Source organism: Aphidius gifuensis, linkage group LG3 (assembly GCF_014905175.1).
Source record: "Aphidius gifuensis isolate YNYX2018 linkage group LG3, ASM1490517v1, whole genome shotgun sequence".
Lineage (NCBI taxonomy): Eukaryota > Metazoa > Arthropoda > Insecta > Hymenoptera > Braconidae > Aphidius > Aphidius gifuensis.
Genome location: NC_057790.1, coordinates 8,411,035 through 8,430,778, shown reverse-complemented (window position 1 = coordinate 8,430,778; position 19,744 = coordinate 8,411,035). Strand labels below are relative to the sequence as shown.

The window sequence follows — 19,744 nt, the reverse complement described above, 5'->3', positions numbered from 1 at the left end:
CAAATCTGTAAGTAGGTTTTTATAATCAACAATTTTCCTACACTTCATTCATAATTAATATAATAATATAACCGCAATCGAAGAATATTAAATAATATAATAAATGAAACCAAACATGTAAAAATCACAACATAAATTGATGCATAAGATGTATAATAACAGTAGATTTATACCTAACATGTAAGTTAAGTTGTCACTATACACAACATACAGATACATTGTTTTGTACTTTTATATATATAGTAATTAGATATGTAATAGTATTCATTTGTTAATTAAATAAAGATTTATTTAAAAAAAAAAAAAAGTTCTTGTCCGATCACTGAAGTTAAGCAGGGCTGAGCGTGGTTAGTACTTGGATGTACACCACGTGCCGTTGGCATTCTTTTTGTTTTTTTTTTTTATTTATTTGCTTTTGAACTAGTGTTTTTTGAAAATAAAGTTACACCATTTTTTTATAATTTTTAATGTAAATTTATTCCACAGTCTTATACGTTTAAATGAACTATACAATTAGCGCCAAATAAATAGACAACGATATCCATGAATATATAATAAAAATAATAAACATTCATTGTCTATTTGTCTAGTACCTTGTTTCGCTAAATGAATCTTGGATAACTATAATAGTTTTATTTCAGCATGGCTATAAATATGTATGGTTTGTTCTAAAAAAAAAATATTGGCTCATTCGTATTATCCACAAACTTACAATGACGTATTTAAAAATACAGCTCATATACTGCAATACCAGTTCTGTTATGGAATAAATAAGGACAATTGAGAAAATAAAAACAACACTATCATATATTATTTTAAGAACAAATCATTCTTTATTCATCCAATTAATATTTACGATGCAATTTAAATTTGATAGACGTATTGTGGTTCTTTAAAATGAAAATTCATATACATATGAAAAAAATCATTGCTTCTATTTTTCTTTATGAAAAAAATTAAATAAATAAATAAACAAGAGTACTAATATATCGACGGAAATTACATATTCAAAGTAGTCGCAGTTTATTTATTTTACCTTTAACAGTTCTGCTAAAGGTGCGATACTTCAATCCTTAAAAATAATTTCTTCATTTTTTTCATTTCATTTTTTAATAAAAATATAGGCATTTTATCTTGAATCAATAATATAAAAAAAAAAAGGATATGTCTATCAATTTGATAAACAAAGGAACAAAATAAGTATAAAAAAAAAAACAATTATAATTTTTTTTTGATGAAATAATATTATATATAGTAAATATTGATAATAAAGTACAGGCAAAATAATTCACGGCCTGTAAAATTAATACAATATCAATTTGTTTCTACCTAAAAATGCAAGCTTACATCATATATCAGAACATTTCGTTATTATATTTCGTGCAGGCATTTTTTTTTTTTTTCATAACTTACGATACCATATTGTGTTATTAATAAAAAAAAAAATTCAAGTACGTTGGCTCGTAAGTTACAAAATTACATGAATAAAATATAATAGCAGTCAAATATTTAAAGCATTAAATTAAATTTATTGAATTGTTTTTTTTTTTTCACGCACTTTTATAGTATATCCTCCGAATTTGGCAGAGAACAATTTCATAAACTTGACGAAGAAAACAAAAAATTTAAACATCAAAATATTGCAAAGCAACATTTTATTTATTATTATTATTTTTTTTTTTCTATATGACAATGAATTACGTAAATTTTTAAAAGTAGAAAAAGGTTTGTTTTTTCAAATAAGCTTTTGATGAAAATGAATGAATTTGAAAAAATAAAAAATAATAATAGTATTAATAATAATAGATCCATTGAGACGATTTAAAAATTTGAATTGAAAAAAAATCACAATGGAATTGGCATAAACACTTAATAGCTAAGCGTGCCCTCCGTTAAAAAATATTAAATAATTTTAATTCGTCGTTATTGGATCCTCTGCCAATCACCCAATTACAATCTCACCAACGAAAAACTTTATTTTTCTTTTCGTTTATTTTTTTTTTTCTTATAGTTTTTCGTTTTTTTCGGCGACTATAAATACACATAAGTCACAATATTATATCTAAAATTTTTTTAAACCTCACTGCATGTCAAATCGAAATCATTTTGTTATTATTTGAGAAAATATCATTAGATTCGTTGAAACATTTCAACTTTATTAATAAAAAACAAAAAAAAATTAAAATAATAAATGGTTTTTTGACGGCTGTATTTTGTGTGAATTATCAGTGAAAATATTTATCCATACATCTATTTTCTTGATTTTATTAACAATTAATATTTTAAATTAAAACCCCCCCATAAATTATACTTACAAGAAAAAAAAATAGTAATATCAGTGACAAGAATATGATTTTTTTTTTTTTTTTATTATTGTGTGAGTTTTAAATCTACATTATTTGATGAATCATGAGATTTAACGATATATTGAGACTTCAGAAATGATAATGGATCGACATTTGTTACAAATATAATGATTAAACAATATTTTTTTTTTTTTTTTTAAATTTCATCTTGAATCGAACAAGATTATTTTTATTTCACGCATTATTTTGCGTAATTTATTTCACTTTTTTAAATTGTTTGTGTTTTTTTTTTAAATTAAATAATTTATCAAAAAAAATCATCTATTTACAATCGATAAGACATGCAGTATTACACGATAACTTACTTATTATATATTTCGTAGCATTTATCATGCTTGACGTAACTTTTTTTTTTTTTTGTTGCTTTTGAAATTTTTTTTCTTTCTGTGTGTTCATTTTATTTTTAAATAATAAAAAAAAAAAAAAAAAAAAAACGGATGGTGCTCGTTGCAAAATACAATATACGTCTAGGACCCTTATTGTTTAATATTATATCGTTATTATTTATGTGTAAGAATTATAAATAAGATCCATTTCGGGTATCATTCTTTTCTCGTCAGCGAATGTACTCTTGCGTTCATTCTCTGTAAAAGTGAAGAATTTTTTTTTGTTTGTTTTGTTATTTATTGATTTATTTGTTTAATTGTGTCAGGTTACATTCACGATCGGGGTTGAGCCTCAACATCTAGTGAAAAACAAAAGAAAAATCAACAAAATGATAAGTAAATAAAATTTTATAAAGTAAGAAATTTAAATTAAAAAATAATATGAATTTTAATTGAAATAAAAAATATTTTAGACTAATTTCATGTTAATTTTGATGAAATTTATGTATATATTATTTTTATCTATTGAGAAAACAATGGGGAAATGTATTTTAAAGTGTTTTTTTTTTTTTTTTTTTTCTGTCCAGTATAAATTTTTGTTTCAACTGAAATATATAAATTAATTCTCACCTCTATTTCCAGTTCTGATTGCATTGACTCCACCAACATTATGTTGTCCAGCTCTAATTGGTTTTGCAATTTGTGCACTTGGACCACGTCTGCAATAAATAAATAAAATATAATTATGAAATTTAAAAAAAAAAACATGTTCTCGAACAGTAATAAGATAAAAATAAATATATTTATACCTGGCTAAATTTTTCATTCGTACAGCCTCTTTGATACGATCAACTTCATATTGATAACGTTTACGATCTCTCATTGCACCTTCTTTGGCATCACGAAGTGCAGTCTCAAGGGCTTTTACACGTTCCATTGTAGCTCTCAATCTCTTTTCCAATTTGGGTAATTCACATCTAAGATCAGCATTATCTCTAACCAATTGTTTATGTACCTAAACAATAAATGAAAAAAAAATTAATATTCATTATAAAAATGTCTTAAAAATTAAAAATCACAAAATAAAATACCTTGGTAAGCTGATCAAGATTATTTTCAAGGAATGAAATTTTTTGTTTTTGTGCCAATGAACCACCATCATCCTCATTGTCTTCAGCATTTGCTGATTTTTTAATTCTTACTTGTAAATCTTGTACAAATAATTTACGTAAATTATGCAATGTCTGAAGTTCTTTGGCTACAGTATCCTCAAGACCTTTAAGATCTTTTCTCGCTTGTTCACGACGTTCATTCATTTGTATAAGTTCTTGTAATTTAACTGATTTTTCAGCTTCTTCCTGCTTGAGTCTTTCATAATCAGCTTGCATTTGTTGATGGGCCAATGTGAATTTTTGATTAAGATCTTTAAGCTCACTGATTGTTTCTTGTTTTTCTGATATTTCATCTCTTAGTGTAGAAACTTGTCGATGATGAACATCACGAAGTTGATCCATTTGTTCTTCAAGTGCAACTCTCATTTTAGTTGCTGCTTCTTTTTCTTCAGCATTTTCTTTATCACTTACAGCTTGAACTTGTTCAGCAGCTTTTAACTTGGCACACTCTTCACGAAGTGAATCAACATCATCTTCAAGTGCTCTTTTTCTTGCCTCAGCTTCTTTCATTGATTCAGTAAGAGTTTGCATTCTTGCTTCATGTTGTGATATTAATAAACGACAATCAGCAAGTTCTTTTTCATTTTCAGATATTTTTTTGTGTGATTCATTTTGAAATGTTTCCATTCCTTGACAACGTTGAACAAGATTTTTAACTTCAGATTTCATTTTACTAATAAATAATCTTGCAACAGTAAATTCTTCTTCAAGTTTACCATTTGAATCAGTTGGTATTTGATTTTTTAATGTTTCATCACCACCAATTGCAAGGCCAATTTCAGCTAAATCTTTTAATAAATTACTCAACATTTCAGCAGTACGTTTACGTTGATGAGTTGACATATCTCTAAGTTGTTGAAGTTCAGATATTGTATTATTAAGTGATGTTTGTTTACTTAAAAGTTCTTCTGTAAGTGCTTCATGTTCTTTATTTTTTATTTCAACTTCTTGTGATTTTTGGTCATAATTAACAGCAAGTTCTTCAAGTGCTTGAAGTACTTCTTTAACTTCTTCTTTGGCACTTTCAGTTTCTTGATTAATTGTACTCATTTCTTGTTGTAAATGTTCATAATCTCTTCTAGCACTTGCAATAAGTTCTTCTTGTTCTTCAAGTTGTTCTTTTAATTTTTCAAGATACTGTGAATGTTGATTAATTTCTTCATCTTTTTCATCAAGTTGTTGATAAAGACGTTCTCTTTCTTCTTCTAATTTTTGTCTTTCTTCATTTGATAATGAACCAGCCATAAGACCACCACCAGGTATTGCTGGCATTGGACCATCAGTACCTTTAACCTCAACAGGTGCAACAACAGATACAACCATTTCTGGTCCTTCAACAAGATTAACTTGTTCATCTGGAGTAACAGTTTCACCTTGACGCCAACGTGATAATTCAGATTCTAATTTTTCAACTTTACCTTTTAATCTTGCTGCTTTTTCTTTTTCACGTTCATAACGACGTTTCCATTCTTCAGCTGTTAATTCTTCATTAACACAAACAACATTTTTAATTGTTTTAGCACGTTTACCAAAGTCAAGTGTTGATTTTGTTTCAGATTCATTAAAACTTGCTGGTGAACAACATATTATTATTGTTGTACGTGCATTACCACCTAATGATTCTTGTAATATTCTTGTTAATTTTGAATCACGATATGGTATATGTGTTTTATTACCATCAGCAAGAGCTGATATAACATTACCAAGTGCTGATAATGATTTATTAATATTTTTAGCTTCATCAAGTACAGTACCTTCAGCACCAGTTTTAGATACTTTTTCAGAACCAGCTAAATCAACAAGATAAAGTTTACCAGATAATTTTTTTTGATTTTCTAAATTTTCTTGTTTAACATTTATTAAAAAAACTGAATGTGAACGTGAACTATGCTCATTCATATTTGTAACAGCAATATGACGATTTGATTTTCCTTCTTCAATTGCATCAAATACTTCTTCTGGACTAGATACAAAACGTTCAGTTGCACCTTTTACAAATGGTACACGATTTTTATCTTCATGTACACTCAAATTTACTTTTGATACATCCAATAAATCACGTATTTTATCCATATAAATTTCAAAGTATGATACTTTTATATGAAATTCAAGATTTTCTTCCATTCCATAAATGTGATTAAATATATCCATGACAATACGAGGAATAATACCTTGTTTATTTGGATCACCAATAACACCTTCCATTGTATGAGTTTTACCTATTTAAAAAACAATATTAGTTTTATCATTATTATTCATTTAAATAATTTATAATATATTTATAGTAAATTTTAGTACCTGATGATGTTTGTCCATAGGCAAAAATTGTACCATTGTAACCAGCCAACACATCACTGACAATTGATTTTGCAGCTTCACTGTAAACCTTATCCTGAGTTGCATTTGGCTTAAATACTTTGTCAAACAAATATACTTTTCCCTGTAGTTAAAGAAAAAAATTTCATTTATAAAACAAAAATTTTCATTAACAAACTAACAATAATTTTAGGATATTATCAATCTGTTTAAACTAAACAAACATTTACTCATTTTTATCTATGATTATTTAATATTTTTATTTTTCTTTCTTTTCTCGTCATCTCAAAATACCAAATGACTCATTGCTGTACAGTCAGACTATTGTACAATTGCATCAAGAAATTTATCAACCGGAAAAATACTTTCAGCCTACGACTATTTAATAATTAAATTAAAAAAAAAGAAAAGAAAAACAACAACAACAACAACAATAACCAAACAAATGAGCTAAATAAAAATTACAATTAATTTATGATTACTTCCAAATGAAAAACTATAAATAATACATATATTTTCTTTTTTATTTCATCTAAATATTCTGGAGTAATATCAGCTGCGAGGATATACATGTATTTTATAACATAAAAAATAATAAATGCACTATGTGCGCCGTCGCGACAAAGTTACATTTTTTTTTTTTTTCATTCTTCCTTAATATATGTACACACACACACAAATATTTTAACCAAATTGTCAATACTCAAAAATATATTTATTACAATAATTGATTAAAAATTTATGTTAAAACTTACTCCAATTGATATGCAATTATCATCACCACCAGATGGAAATTTAACGACAAATTTTGATCCAGCTTTTTCCTCAGAATCATTTAGAGGTCTAAATCTACAAACAACTTTAATGCTGTCTTCAGCAGCAATTTCTCGCTCTCTTGGCGTATCCATTTTTTAAATATTAGTTTATTATTTATAATATTTAACTTTTTAAAAATAAAAAAAAATATAAAATAAATAAATTAACACTTTAACAATTAACCACTATTATCATTTATTTTTTTTTCACACTGTTATTATTATTAAAATTAACTTTATTATACCTATACTTTTTTTTTTTTTTACACACACACAATATATGAAAATAAATAAAGTTTTTTAATCGTTGAAACACAATGTAAGAATAATTTACTAATGAGGTGATGTGAACACAAAAAAAGAAGAAAAAAAAAAAAAAAAAAAACAATTATTTTATCCACGTGACTTGTATTTGTTAGCTATTAATTTAATAATGTTATCATTGATAACGATAATTGGTGGTTAACATTGACAATAATATCGACGACATGAAGTTTCTGATGATGGAATTTACACTCGGCTGTCAAGAGATATAACTAAAATTCTTGTGTAGGAGAGAGACAAGTTTTCAGACACGAAAACCACGACTTGTTCTTAACACCAAGATGGCCGACTGTCGATTCTTCCCACACGTATTTACACATGCACAATTGTTATATATATATTTGAATAATGTTTACATGTGTTTGTTGAATTAGTCAGTGGTGTGTGGTAGTGTGTGAATAGCGTGAATAGGGAGGATGTCGTGTGGGGGAAGTATGAGTTAGTAACTCCGCGGCACACTCCAGGAGCCAAAAAGGGGAAATAATACTTGCGCTTTGCGACAAATAAAAAATTATTTTTTTTTTGTTTTTTATTTTTTGTTGCCCTTAATTAAAAAAAATAAAAAATAAATTGAATCAATTTTTTTGAAATCAATAATTACTGTTTTTCAATCATTTTTAAATTTAAAACACAAATTATTTATTTAATTATTTTTGAAAATTCATTTTATTATATTTTTTGTTATTTTTGACATTACAGTTGATTTTTTATGATTTACCTATATTTTTAAATTTCAAATTTATTTTTTTTTTGGAATATGCAGCGAAGCGTGAAACAAATAAGGAAGAAAAAAAAAACACATAGAACGTTAAAATAAATATCATATAGAATATGATACAGGTATATATATGTTACAGTCCACCTGTTTCGTTGAACTATTATTATTTTTTTTTCGTCGATATTATCCTCCCTTTTTGTGTCTTACCCTGACCTTCACACTTTCTTTTAATTTCTAAATTTGAAGCGAATTTTTCATTTGATTTATAACTATTGTTTATATAAATTGAAAGAATTATTATGGAAATTAAAAACCCACTCATTACTTGTTAACATTGCGTGGGATATACTTTATATATTTTCATAAGATATTATTTGCCCAATTTATACTTTCTATTTATTTATTTTTTTTTTTTGTACTACTTTAATTATTATTGACATTTTTTAAATATTCAATTTAAATTTTTAGATGATTTTCAAACGTTTTTTTTTTTTTTTTTTTTGTACTTCATTCAAGAATTTCTATTATTTTTTCAGCAAAAACCAAGTTTCATTTTGAAAATAGAATTGAGTTTGCTAATTTTTTTTTTTTTATACGGGAGACAGTCATCATTGAGTAGGAAAAAATAAATATAGTTATGCAGTTGAAGGCTTTTTTTAATTTAGAATTTTATCATTTTATTTCAATTAAAAATTTAATATTTTTTTTTTCTAGTTATAATAACGAAAAAACTTTTTTCTATATAAAATTTACTTGAACATGCATATTAACAGGAATTATATTTTAATTACAATCAATAATTATTAATTAACTGGAATGACTAGTTTTCGGACTAAATTTTAAGTGAAAAAGCAATTGTTAAACTGAAAAATAATTTAATTGCACGCTAGACACAAAATTGTCTTTATATTGATTTAAATTTATAAATTATTTATAAATTAGTTATAAGTTATTTAAAAATTAGTTAGTGCGTATGTTAAATTGTTTAATTTTTTTTTATATTTAAAATTAAATTTGTGGCACATATTAAGTCTCAAACACCTCATGTAAAATCACTAATTGTGCTTCAAAAAGCTCTTTAAAAGAATAACAAACAAAAAAAAAATTGTTCGTTTTTCGTCTCACATTTTAAATTTTTATAAATAGCATTAAAGTGCTTAGCTATGTAAATACTTGTGTAAAAAAAAAAATTAAAACATTAAATGAAAAAAAAAAATCTAAAAAGCTTTTCAACACATCAATAATAATTATCATATTAAATGTGGCAGTATATATTAATCTAAACTTTTGTTTGTTTAAATATTTCCTACTTATTAGCTTTTTTTTTTAATCTATTTTTTTTATTCGTTGTTTATGTTTATTTAAAATTTTTTTTACTTGAATACAGCAAAGCGTAGTATTGTAATTTTTTTTTTTTATTTAAACAGTGGTCCAATAATTGGATGGAACACTTTGGAGTACCTCACAATTTGTTATTTTTAAAATTTAATATCTTTCTATTAATGTTATTTTATTCTGACAATTATTTTATTTTTAATTTAATTAAATTTCTATGACTTGGTTTTAATTGTTGTTATTATTATTATTATTACTATTATTATTATTATTGTATCAACATCGATGCACGTTGTGAGCAAATAATGAAGCTTTGCATAAGCAGCAACCCGTTTTTAATTTACCTAATTTGCTATTTATTTAATCAAAAATTAAATAGTATGCAAATTAGCAAAAAAAAGTAATATTATATAAAAGCTTGCAATTTGTTTTAAATTTATTATTATTTAATAAATTAAAATTATTTATCTAGTTAATCAAATTATGTTTAACGACTGAATTATTATTAAATATTAAATCAAATTAAATAAATATTTTTTTTTTTGATCTGTTTTTATATATATTTACATGTATTAAATACTAAAAAATGATTTATCAAATCCACCGATAAAATTCAATATCACCTATTTTTAAAAATAATTTCAAACCTTAATTTTTTTTTTTGTTCTACTCTATACCAAATGTGTTGGTTTCCTCGACAGCCAATAATAACTTCTCATATAAAATTTCAGGTGTTGGATACGGTGGTAGATCTAGTCTGTTAAAACACGTATGTGCTCTGAAATAAAAAAAATAAATAAGTAAATATGTAGTAGTATATTTAAAAATAAATAAAATTATTACCTTGGTAAACTGTTTGGTCTACCCCATTTTTCAATACAAAATTTACGTGGTCCAGTTGATCCTCGTAATGCTGAAAATCCCTCATAAGGAATACTCGATGTACCAGTTACAAATTGTAATAGTCTAAGTCTTTGTTCATTTGTAAATCGACTAATGCTACTCCAAAACCATTCAACAACAGGATGTCCATCATGATAACCACTTCTATATTCAGAATGTGCACGCCAATCATTTAAATCAATTTCAGCAGCACCAGCAATAACAAGCTCTAATTCTCTAGCATCAAATACAGAAACAAGTCTTGGATCAACAACCTCATAAAAACCTCTAACAAGTGATTCAGTTTGTTCTGATACACCACGTTCTAATCTCCATCTAACAACTCTTTCTAAATATTCTTTTTTATTTTTTTCTGTAACCATAATATTTCTACCACCTGGTTTTAATTCTCTTTCAGCAACACGACCAAGTAGTTCTTCAGTTACTGAAAATGTTAATTCAAGTGGTTCAATACTAATATCTCTTTCTTTAATCCACATTAAACTTTGATGAAATTCTTGATCTAAACTTTCTAAATCACTTAAACTTGCTGATAAACGTAATAATGCTTTATAAAATGGTCTTGTAAAAAATGCATCAAGTAAATATTGATGTACCAATGCAAGTCCTAAAACACGTCCTGAAAATCTAAACCAATCATGATAATTATCAACAAATGCTGACATTGGTGATACTTGTACAGTATATGTATCATTTGCTGAATATTCAAATAATCCATAATACGGATTAAATAATTCTCTTGATAAATGAAAAAAAAATTCTCTTGATGGACCACCATAATCAAGTCCTTCTTCATGATCAAATATAATAACAAGTTTACCTTTTTGTAAATCTTTTTTTGATGCAGCCATTATTCTCGTAAATGCATCTTCAAGTAAATTATCACGTCTAATATGAAGTTTTAATTTACCTGGTCCTTGACCAAATCCTTTACTCTCAAGTTTACGATAAAATGTACGTAATTTTGCTTCAAAATCACGACGATATGGTGCTGGTGTACGTGCTGATGCTCGTGTTAAACCTGGTGATGCATGTGGACTACCAATTGGTGAACGTCCAATATTACCTGGTACATATGACATTATTTCTTGTTCAAATAAACTAAGTAACAATGCCAATGGTACATCATGTCCTAATCTTTGTAATGCGACTGTTCCCTCAACTCTAATTGTATTAATTTTTTCACGTAATCCAATATTTTGTCCTAATGCTGAATGACGTTCTTTTAATATATCAATAATATTTGGTTGACGTAAAAATGCAACAACTTTGTCATTATATGCAACTGGTATATCTGGTGTTGTTGTAACACCAGATTGTTGAGCTCTTGGAGGTGGTATTGGTGCTTCATCAGTTAATGTTAAACCACAACGTGGATGTAATGCTTCTGTTGGTAATCTTGGATCAATAAATGATGTTGCTTTTCTTGCATGACTTATAAAAAATCTTTTACCAGTTCTATCAAGTTTTGATTCATAACCACGTGGTAATTCTTTTGTTGTATCTGAAAAATAATTTATTAATGCAACTAAATCACGATTATGCTCGTATCTTGGAAATATAACTGGATCTCTACGTATTCTACTAATCATGTGTTTTAAACTTGGATTTCTATTGTATAATTCAATTGCTTCACTATTTGTATGAAGTAATGTAAAAAAATCTGGTCGTAATAAAAATAATACTGGTGGTATTGTTGATATATCAAATTGTTCATTTTCATTATTTGTTAATCTTGTATTATTATTATCAGTTTGTTGTTGATTATTTGAATTTGATGTTGATGATGATGATGCAATTTCTCTATCAATATTATCAGGTCTTGATATTGTTCGCCGTACACTTTGATAACGTCTATCTAATTGTTGACGACGTATTTCACAGCCAGTATTTCTTGTTGTTTGCCCAGGTCTTTGCCATGTTGTTGTACGATTAACATGATCTATATAAAAAACTCTACCATGACTGTCAATTCTAGCTTCCCATGATGGTGGTAATGGTTCATCAGATGTTAATGATGATGAACCATTACCAGATGAACACATTGGTAATGGTCTCAATGGTTTTGGACGATGTGTTGGTGTTGGTGGACATTCACCTTGACTAATATCAATTCCAGTTGGTCGCATTAATGGACGATGTGGACGTGGTGAACTTAATAATGCAATACTTTTTGTAACAGCGGTACGTGCTTTTAAACCAGCAGCTTCATCAACATCAACAATTTCAAAACCAAAACAATCCTCTGGACGACATGGTGTTGTATTTTTATTTAAATGTTTACGTGGTAATTCTGGAAGTGCTGATGGTAGTGCATTACTACGATGAAGTGGTTTATGAATTGCTCTTGGTGGTAGTGGTGGTGGTGGTGGATTTGTATAGTGTGTATCATAAACTGAATCAGATGTTGATTGTCCACCTGTACTACGCCACAGCTGATAATATTCTGGACGATCTTGTGTTGTTAAGCCATTTGTATTTCTTAAACGTTTTTTAGTTGATAATTGACGATGTATATTTATCATACGTTGTGTATCATCTGAATTACTTTCATCACTACTACCATCATCAATACCATGATTATTTGCACTTAAAATATCTGATGACGTTGATGCTGTTGTATTTGCCTCAAGCTCAATTCTTTGTGCCTCAGCAGCTTCAAATAAATTAACTAAACTTGGAAGTTTAAATGGTTTATTTGGATCAATTGTTATTCTATCATCTTCATTGTTTGATGTTGATGCAATTGCCTCATCATCAGTCATACTTGTTGATTTTTGTTGTGAACTACATGCTTCATCATACTCACCACATGGTTCATCTATTGAACAATGAACATTACAATTATATTGAATTGATTTATTTATAGATGAATCAACACTGTTTAATGTTTTATTATTTTTAATAAATTCCTTTTTTCTAATCATATTTTTACGTGGTTCTTTAGCACATGAAAATGATTGTGAATAACTTGGTGATACTTCCAAATTATCTAGTGAATCTTGCATTATATTATTTTTTATATTTAAATTTTTTATTGAATCATTTTTATCAATATTATCAGTAGAGTTTAATAATTCTATTGATGAATTTTCAACAAGGCCATTTTGATTATTTTCTTGGCGAGATGATGATGACGATGACGATGATGATAATGGTAAATCTTTGTAATCACATTCACCATTTTCATGAATATTATTATTGGGATTTATTGAACAACTGTCAATTTCATCAGTTGACATTTGAGTTGATGATTCACTTTTTAATTCTGAATTATTTTCATTAGATTCAGTTAACTTGTTATTTGTTAGAAAGCTTGTTGATGCCTCTGTCAATGTTAACGTTTTAAAATTTAATAACTCATTTTCACTTGTATCGTTTGTATTATTAAGCACCATATTTGCTTCATTTTCTGATGTTCCTGTACCTTGATCACAATAATCCTCATTTGAGCTCATTTCCATTTCATGGAACGTTTTCTTTTTTTTTTTCTTTTACTTAATCTAACCGAGACTTGGCCCGGCTCCAATTTGGCGGAGATATTCCTGCAGGAAAAACAATAAAAAAATAAAATAATCAGATTGATATTTTACTTAAATACATCAACAAAAAACACTTAGGTATATATAATTGACTATCTATCGTGAAAAATTATTGGGTAAAATAAAAAAATACAATGTATAATTTGATGACTGATTGAACAATAATGTTGCGAGTGATTGTCATAATAACACAGCTAACAATGAGCTAAATGAACAAGGTCATTTCAAAATATTCAATGCAAAAGAATAGTCAATAATTAATGCTTCATCAAAATATAAACTACATAATTGTACTGTTAATTAAATCCATAAAAAAAAAAAATTAAATTTATACACATAAAAATGATTCAAGGATACCAAAAAATAATAATATCTCAATACCTTCATCACAATCATTGTACTTTTCTTGTTTTATCAATTATTTATATATTAATTTTATTTAACAATTTATATTATAGGTATATCCATAATAACCTTTGTCACTTGTCACAAATATACATTTCCTCGTCATATTTTTATCGATGACTCCTTATTAGGATGTGAATATATACCTATATATTTTTTTTTTTTTATTGATAGCGGATGTACACAAAAAACTGATCATAGACATTTGACAGAACTCAGAAGGATGTGTGAGAGACAAGTGCATGGAGGTGTATAAGGAGGGCATGGAGGTGTATAAAAAATCCATAGTGAATTTCGAATTATCCCTACAAAAATGCGGCAAAATTCAAAATTTGCAAGACAAAAAATTATAAATTCAATTAATTATTAAATATTCTATCAAATTTAATTATTAATCAGTTAATATATATTATATTGATAATTTAATTTTTTAATTATAATAATAATTAATGAAAACAAAAAAAAAAGTTAAGATATTGATTTTAAGGGAGGCTCAGGGAGGCTGTGATAAGGAATTTTTTTATTGCGAAAAAAGGAAAATTCCATACATAGCTTGGTGTAGGGGATAAAAAAAAGGGATATTAAAATTCGTCAATGCACCCCATTATCAGTTTATCACACATCTTGAAGCAAATTAAATGGCATGAAATAAAAAACTATTTGTTTGTGTTGTATCTTAGCGCATCTACTTGACATGCGCTAAGAAATTTTCAAGTACATTTTTTGCAATTTTTTGACAGCTGTCCAGTGGCCTATGCATACGTGCCTTTGATGACTATTTTTTTATTATTTTAATCAATTTTTCCGTTTTAATGTTTATCAGTGATACGTCATGAAAGTATTTAACCTGCAAGTATGTATATTTAATAAATGAGTAATAAATTAATTGATTAATCATCATATGTCGGAGTGTATATCTTAATTCATAATTATCTGGTAATTATTAACTTGTAATTATTATCTAAATAATTTGTTATTTTCTTTTATTTATTTATTTCTATATAAAAAAAAAGTATATATATGTATATCTAAAGTTGTCTGATGCTGCAATGACTAATACTGTCAACGTGTTAATGACGTTTACTACAATTACAAGAAAACAATTTGCAAGTATATGTTGAATCAGTATGTAGCCGTTTATCACGTGATTTTAATCTCGAAAAATTAGTTATACATTTAAATCGTCATTTTAACAATTAGTCAGTCGTAATTATCTTATTATTGGCATAATATCAAATAACAATCAACGATTAAATTTTTAATATCATCAATTAATATGTTATAAGTTCTATAGGTATAATGATTTTTTTTTTTCTAATATATTTCAATTATTATATTTTTATTAATTAAAATTCCAGATGATTTTCCTGACCTAAGTCAACTGTTACTCTGATAGTGATTCTGTACACACATAAAAAAAAAAAAAAAGAGTAAAAAAAATTTTCTTTTAAATTTATCATGGAGCTACTGACTACCTCAACAGAATCACCAACTGATAATTTGTATCTTGCATTGATACAATGTTTTGTCGTAATTTTATGTGGGTATGTATAAATTTAAAAATTTAATTGACAAGTGTAATATTTAATTAATTTAATATATTATTATTTTTTTATTTATCAAGATACATTGCAGGAAGATTAGAGATAATAACAAGATCTGAAGCTAATGGATTAAATACATTTGTTGGTACATTTGCTCTACCATCATTAATATTTTTATCACTAGCAAAACTTGATTTCTCACTGGTTAATTGGAAATTTCTTTTGTCAGTATTACTTGCAAAAGGTTGTGTATTTTTTGTTGTTATTATTTTGTCAATGTTAATAACAAGACCAACAAATGCTGGACGTGCAGCATTATTTGCAATATTTGCAACTCAAAGTAATGATTTTGCAATTGGTTATCCAATGATTGATGCTTTATATAGTTCAACACATCCAGAATATGCATCATATCTTTATTTAATGGCACCAATATCATTGGCAATATTAAATCCAATTGGTTTTGTTTTATTGGAAATTGGTAAACGTCGTATAGGTGAACCAAAATCAGGCTGGTCACTTGTTGCATCAGTTGTCAAAGGAATTGCCTCAAATCCAATTTTATTTATGACAGTTTTAGGAATAATTGGTAATATTATATTTAGTCATCATGTGCCAATTGTTTTATCAGAAATACTTGATGTATTTGGCAAGGCATTTTCTGGAAGTGCATTATTTCTTCTTGGTCTTATGATGGTTGGCAAAGTACATACATTAAAAGGTGCTGCACTTGTTACACCTGGTATATTGATACTTATTAAATTACTTGTATTACCATTGGTCATACGTGAGTCAGTTATTTTACTAGCACCTGGTGTTAATGAAACTGATACTAAAGATTTATCAACATATGGATTTCTCTATGGAACAATACCAACAGCACCAGCACTATTTATATTTACACTACGTTATAATTTGGAAATTGATTTAATTGCATCAGCAATGGTTGCATGTACATTTTTATCAGCACCATTGATGTTTGTATCAGCTAAATTAATTAATGCAATTAATGATGGTGCAAATTATTCAAAACAATTGAATTCATTTATAATGGATATAAGTATTGCATCATTAACAGCTTGTGTTTGGTTGATAATATGTTTTTTTATATCTGAAGAAAAAAAATGGAAACGTCCAACTCATCGTTGTACAGCTTGTATTATTATTGCACAATTTGCTGTATGTATTGGACTTATTATTTGGACACAACTTGATATAAATGATCATAGTTCAGCACTTTGGTACATTCAATTTATTTTAATAAGTACTGGTGTTTATGTTAGTCGTTTATTGACAGCTGTTATGGCATTAACAATATTATTTTTGAGCTCCAGATCATTATCATTTGTTAATACATTACAAAAGTCTATTCTTCCAGCTGCATTGGCTATTCCAATTGTTGTTGTTGGTCTTATGTGTTTAATGATTACACCATCATCAAATGGCAATGATGATGATAATTTGAGAAATCCAAATTTTCAACTTGGCAGAGTTCAAGCTGCCATGTCAATTTTTATTTTACTATTTTCATTTATTGGTAAATATCCTATATATATATATTTTATTTCATTATTTATTATTATTTTTGAAGACTTGATAATTTTTTTTTCCTTGTTTTAGTTACGTTGGGATGTCTTGTACTCCAACAAAGATATCAACGACGTCATCATGCTGATTCATATGCCAGTTTAATTGGTAATCAAGAAAATGCTGAATCAACTGTCGTTGAATCTAGAACTGTTGTTGATGTTGAAGATTTAGTTTTACCAAAGTGTGTACACTTAATTTTTTTAAAGTCAAAATAATTTTTAATATATTTATTTATTTATCTATTTTTTTAGTGGTAATTGTGGATTAGATGGTGGATGTGGTTTACAACGTAATTTATGTGCAGCTACATCGGGTGTTCTTGATGAATGTGAACCAGAATCCGAATATTTGAATGATAATTTAAGAAGAGATAATGATGATCCACAAATACTTCGACATCTTGTCCTTCTTATTATACTTTTGTGTTCCATGTTATTTGTAAGTTTATTTGTATTTTATACAATTTATTTTTAACATAAATATCGACGATATAAATTATTATTATTATCAAATTAATTAGGCTTTAGCTTTGTCATTTGGTACAATGATAATGGAAGAAATGATTGGTATATACGCTGAACTTGCATTCTTGGATGTTGCCTTTAATTTTGGACAGGCATTAATTGTTTTTGGTATATTTGGTCTGGATCCAAGTCTTGGAAAATTAGGACCATGGTTAATGAAAATTGCCCAAGATTGGCGAGCACGTGAGTAGACAAAAAAAAATATACATATATATTTTCTTTGAACATTAACATTTAAATTTTTTTACTTAAAATAATAAATATATAATATTATTAATTTTTGTTTATTTAGGACAAAAACTTCAGTTACCTGATGAAGAATCTTTGAGCCCAGAGGTAAAATCAATACGTGAACAATTTCGTCAGTGCCATTTGCGTGCATGTCGTGACAGAATTTCCATGTGTCGTCGACGTTTATTAAAAGTATACGAGGGTGCTTTTTCTGGTTGTGATTTAGTTGATTGGTTGTTGGAAGAGGGAATTGCACAAACTCGTGATGAAGCTGTTAGATATGGTCGTTGTCTTCTTGAAAGTCGGGTACTTCATCATGTTGATGATACCCACCATTTCCAAGATAAAAATATTCTATATACATTTCGAGGATAAATTTTATTTTTCTTAAATTTTATCCAACAAAAATTATAGTTTGTTTTTCCACCTTTTTTTTTCTTTTTTATAGCTTTCGTATAATTAATTAAATGAAGTTTTTAGCGACTGACATGAGAGTGAAAATAAGTATTTCCATCCAAAAGTAAATACTGAAATTTTAAATAATGTTTTTTTAGTATATTTTTATTTTTTATTGATTTTTTGAATTCATTAGAGAAAAAATTAGAATCCGCAGGACGGAATATAGTCTATTTAAAATGAAAACTAAACAAACTGAACAAAAAACTTTGAAAATTATAATATTAATCATTTTATAATTTTCATTGTTACAAAGGCTGTGTTCAAGTAATTTGCTACAGATTAACAAGTAAATGATATGTCGCTCGGAATCTATATATCAATCTTAGCTTTATTTTTTTTTTTTTGTTTTAAATAATTTATTTTGAACTAAACTTCATTTTTTCTCAATCTCGATTAATGTATTTTTCTATCCTCACTTCATCAGACTAACACCTTCATTATATTTTTTTACAATAAAGAGAAGATAATCATTGTGATAGATAAAAATGTTGTAATAATATGTAATAAAGTACCAGTTTTTTTTTTTTTTTTATTTAAATTTAATTTACATAGCTAAACGAACATTTACAATTACCAAAGAAAAATTATTTTTGAATTTGTTTTATATTTTATTGAATCGTATCCAATATGATGGCATGTGATAGACAAAGGTTGCAACGAACTTTCTATGAATATGAAACTGTTCAATTATCATAGAAAAAATATTTAAGATATTAATGATTAAGACATTGTTAATATTGTAATGAGCTAATTGATTTTAAAATATGAACAAATATATACTTATATTATATTGCTAAATGTATAAATGTATACTTGCCAAACAATGTTAATAAATACACGACAGAATATTTAAAAAAAACGAAGAAAATTCCAACTGCAATAATTTATTTATCTCTAAATGGAAAAAAAAAACAAAAAACTTGTGTTGAAACTTCTTTCTAAATTTGGTTCTGACAATAAGAATTTTTTTTTTTCAAGTAACTATTGTTTTTATTACATTATAATTTTATTTTAATTGGTAGAGATTATTTGTTTGTGAGATATGGAGTAATTAATAACAATCGTTTTCGGGTGAATTTTGTCAAGGAATCGTATTAAAAAAATCTCATCTATTATGGTCTTTTGTGGAATTTTTGTATCATTATTCATTGATAAATTAAGTTTGTCTATGAAA

General features: G+C 26.5%; 3 protein-coding genes across 7 annotated transcripts; 1 reads left to right on the top strand and 2 right to left on the bottom strand.

Annotated features, from left to right (window-relative positions):
• Positions 1–1,376: 1,376 nt before the first annotated feature.
• Positions 1,377–7,761, bottom strand: LOC122851851 (kinesin heavy chain). Of its 2 annotated transcripts, none has more exons than XM_044151331.1 (6): positions 6,936–7,761; positions 6,163–6,304; positions 3,784–6,083; positions 3,502–3,707; positions 3,323–3,411; positions 1,377–2,950 (listed from the first exon to the last, which is right to left on the bottom strand). In XM_044151331.1, the coding sequence occupies exons 1-6, from the start codon at positions 7,086–7,088 to the stop codon at positions 2,871–2,873; spliced, it is 2,970 nt and encodes a 989-aa protein (XP_044007266.1). In that variant the 5' UTR covers positions 7,089–7,761; the 3' UTR covers positions 1,377–2,870. The 2 variants fall into 2 exon arrangements, with proteins under 2 accessions (XP_044007266.1, XP_044007267.1); XM_044151332.1 differs by having other exon boundaries at positions 1,377–3,051; positions 6,936–7,758.
• Positions 7,762–9,056: 1,295 nt separating this feature from the next.
• LOC122851850 (E3 ubiquitin-protein ligase HECW2) lies at positions 9,057–14,448 on the bottom strand. 2 transcript variants are annotated; one of them, XM_044151329.1, is made up of 3 exons: positions 14,199–14,448; positions 10,216–13,820; positions 9,057–10,150 (listed from the first exon to the last, which is right to left on the bottom strand). In XM_044151329.1, exons 2-3 carry the CDS (start codon positions 13,737–13,739, stop codon positions 10,039–10,041), a joined length of 3,636 nt encoding a protein of 1,211 aa, XP_044007264.1. In that variant the 5' UTR covers positions 13,740–13,820; positions 14,199–14,448; the 3' UTR covers positions 9,057–10,038. The 2 variants fall into 2 exon arrangements, with proteins under 2 accessions (XP_044007264.1, XP_044007265.1); XM_044151330.1 differs by having other exon boundaries at positions 14,292–14,448.
• A 495-nt stretch (positions 14,449–14,943) lies between these two features.
• On the top strand, positions 14,944–19,386 carry LOC122851857 (integral membrane protein GPR155). Of its 3 annotated transcripts, none has more exons than XM_044151338.1 (7): positions 14,944–15,158; positions 15,581–15,766; positions 15,847–17,303; positions 17,387–17,537; positions 17,608–17,794; positions 17,877–18,063; positions 18,173–19,386. In XM_044151338.1, the coding sequence occupies exons 2-7, from the start codon at positions 15,681–15,683 to the stop codon at positions 18,484–18,486; spliced, it is 2,382 nt and encodes a 793-aa protein (XP_044007273.1). In that variant the 5' UTR covers positions 14,944–15,158; positions 15,581–15,680; the 3' UTR covers positions 18,487–19,386. The 3 variants fall into 3 exon arrangements, with proteins under 3 accessions (XP_044007273.1, XP_044007274.1, XP_044007276.1); XM_044151339.1 differs by having other exon boundaries at positions 14,950–15,075; XM_044151341.1 differs by lacking the exon at positions 14,944–15,158 and having other exon boundaries at positions 15,671–15,766; positions 15,858–17,303.
• The last annotated feature ends 358 nt before the right edge of the window (positions 19,387–19,744 follow it).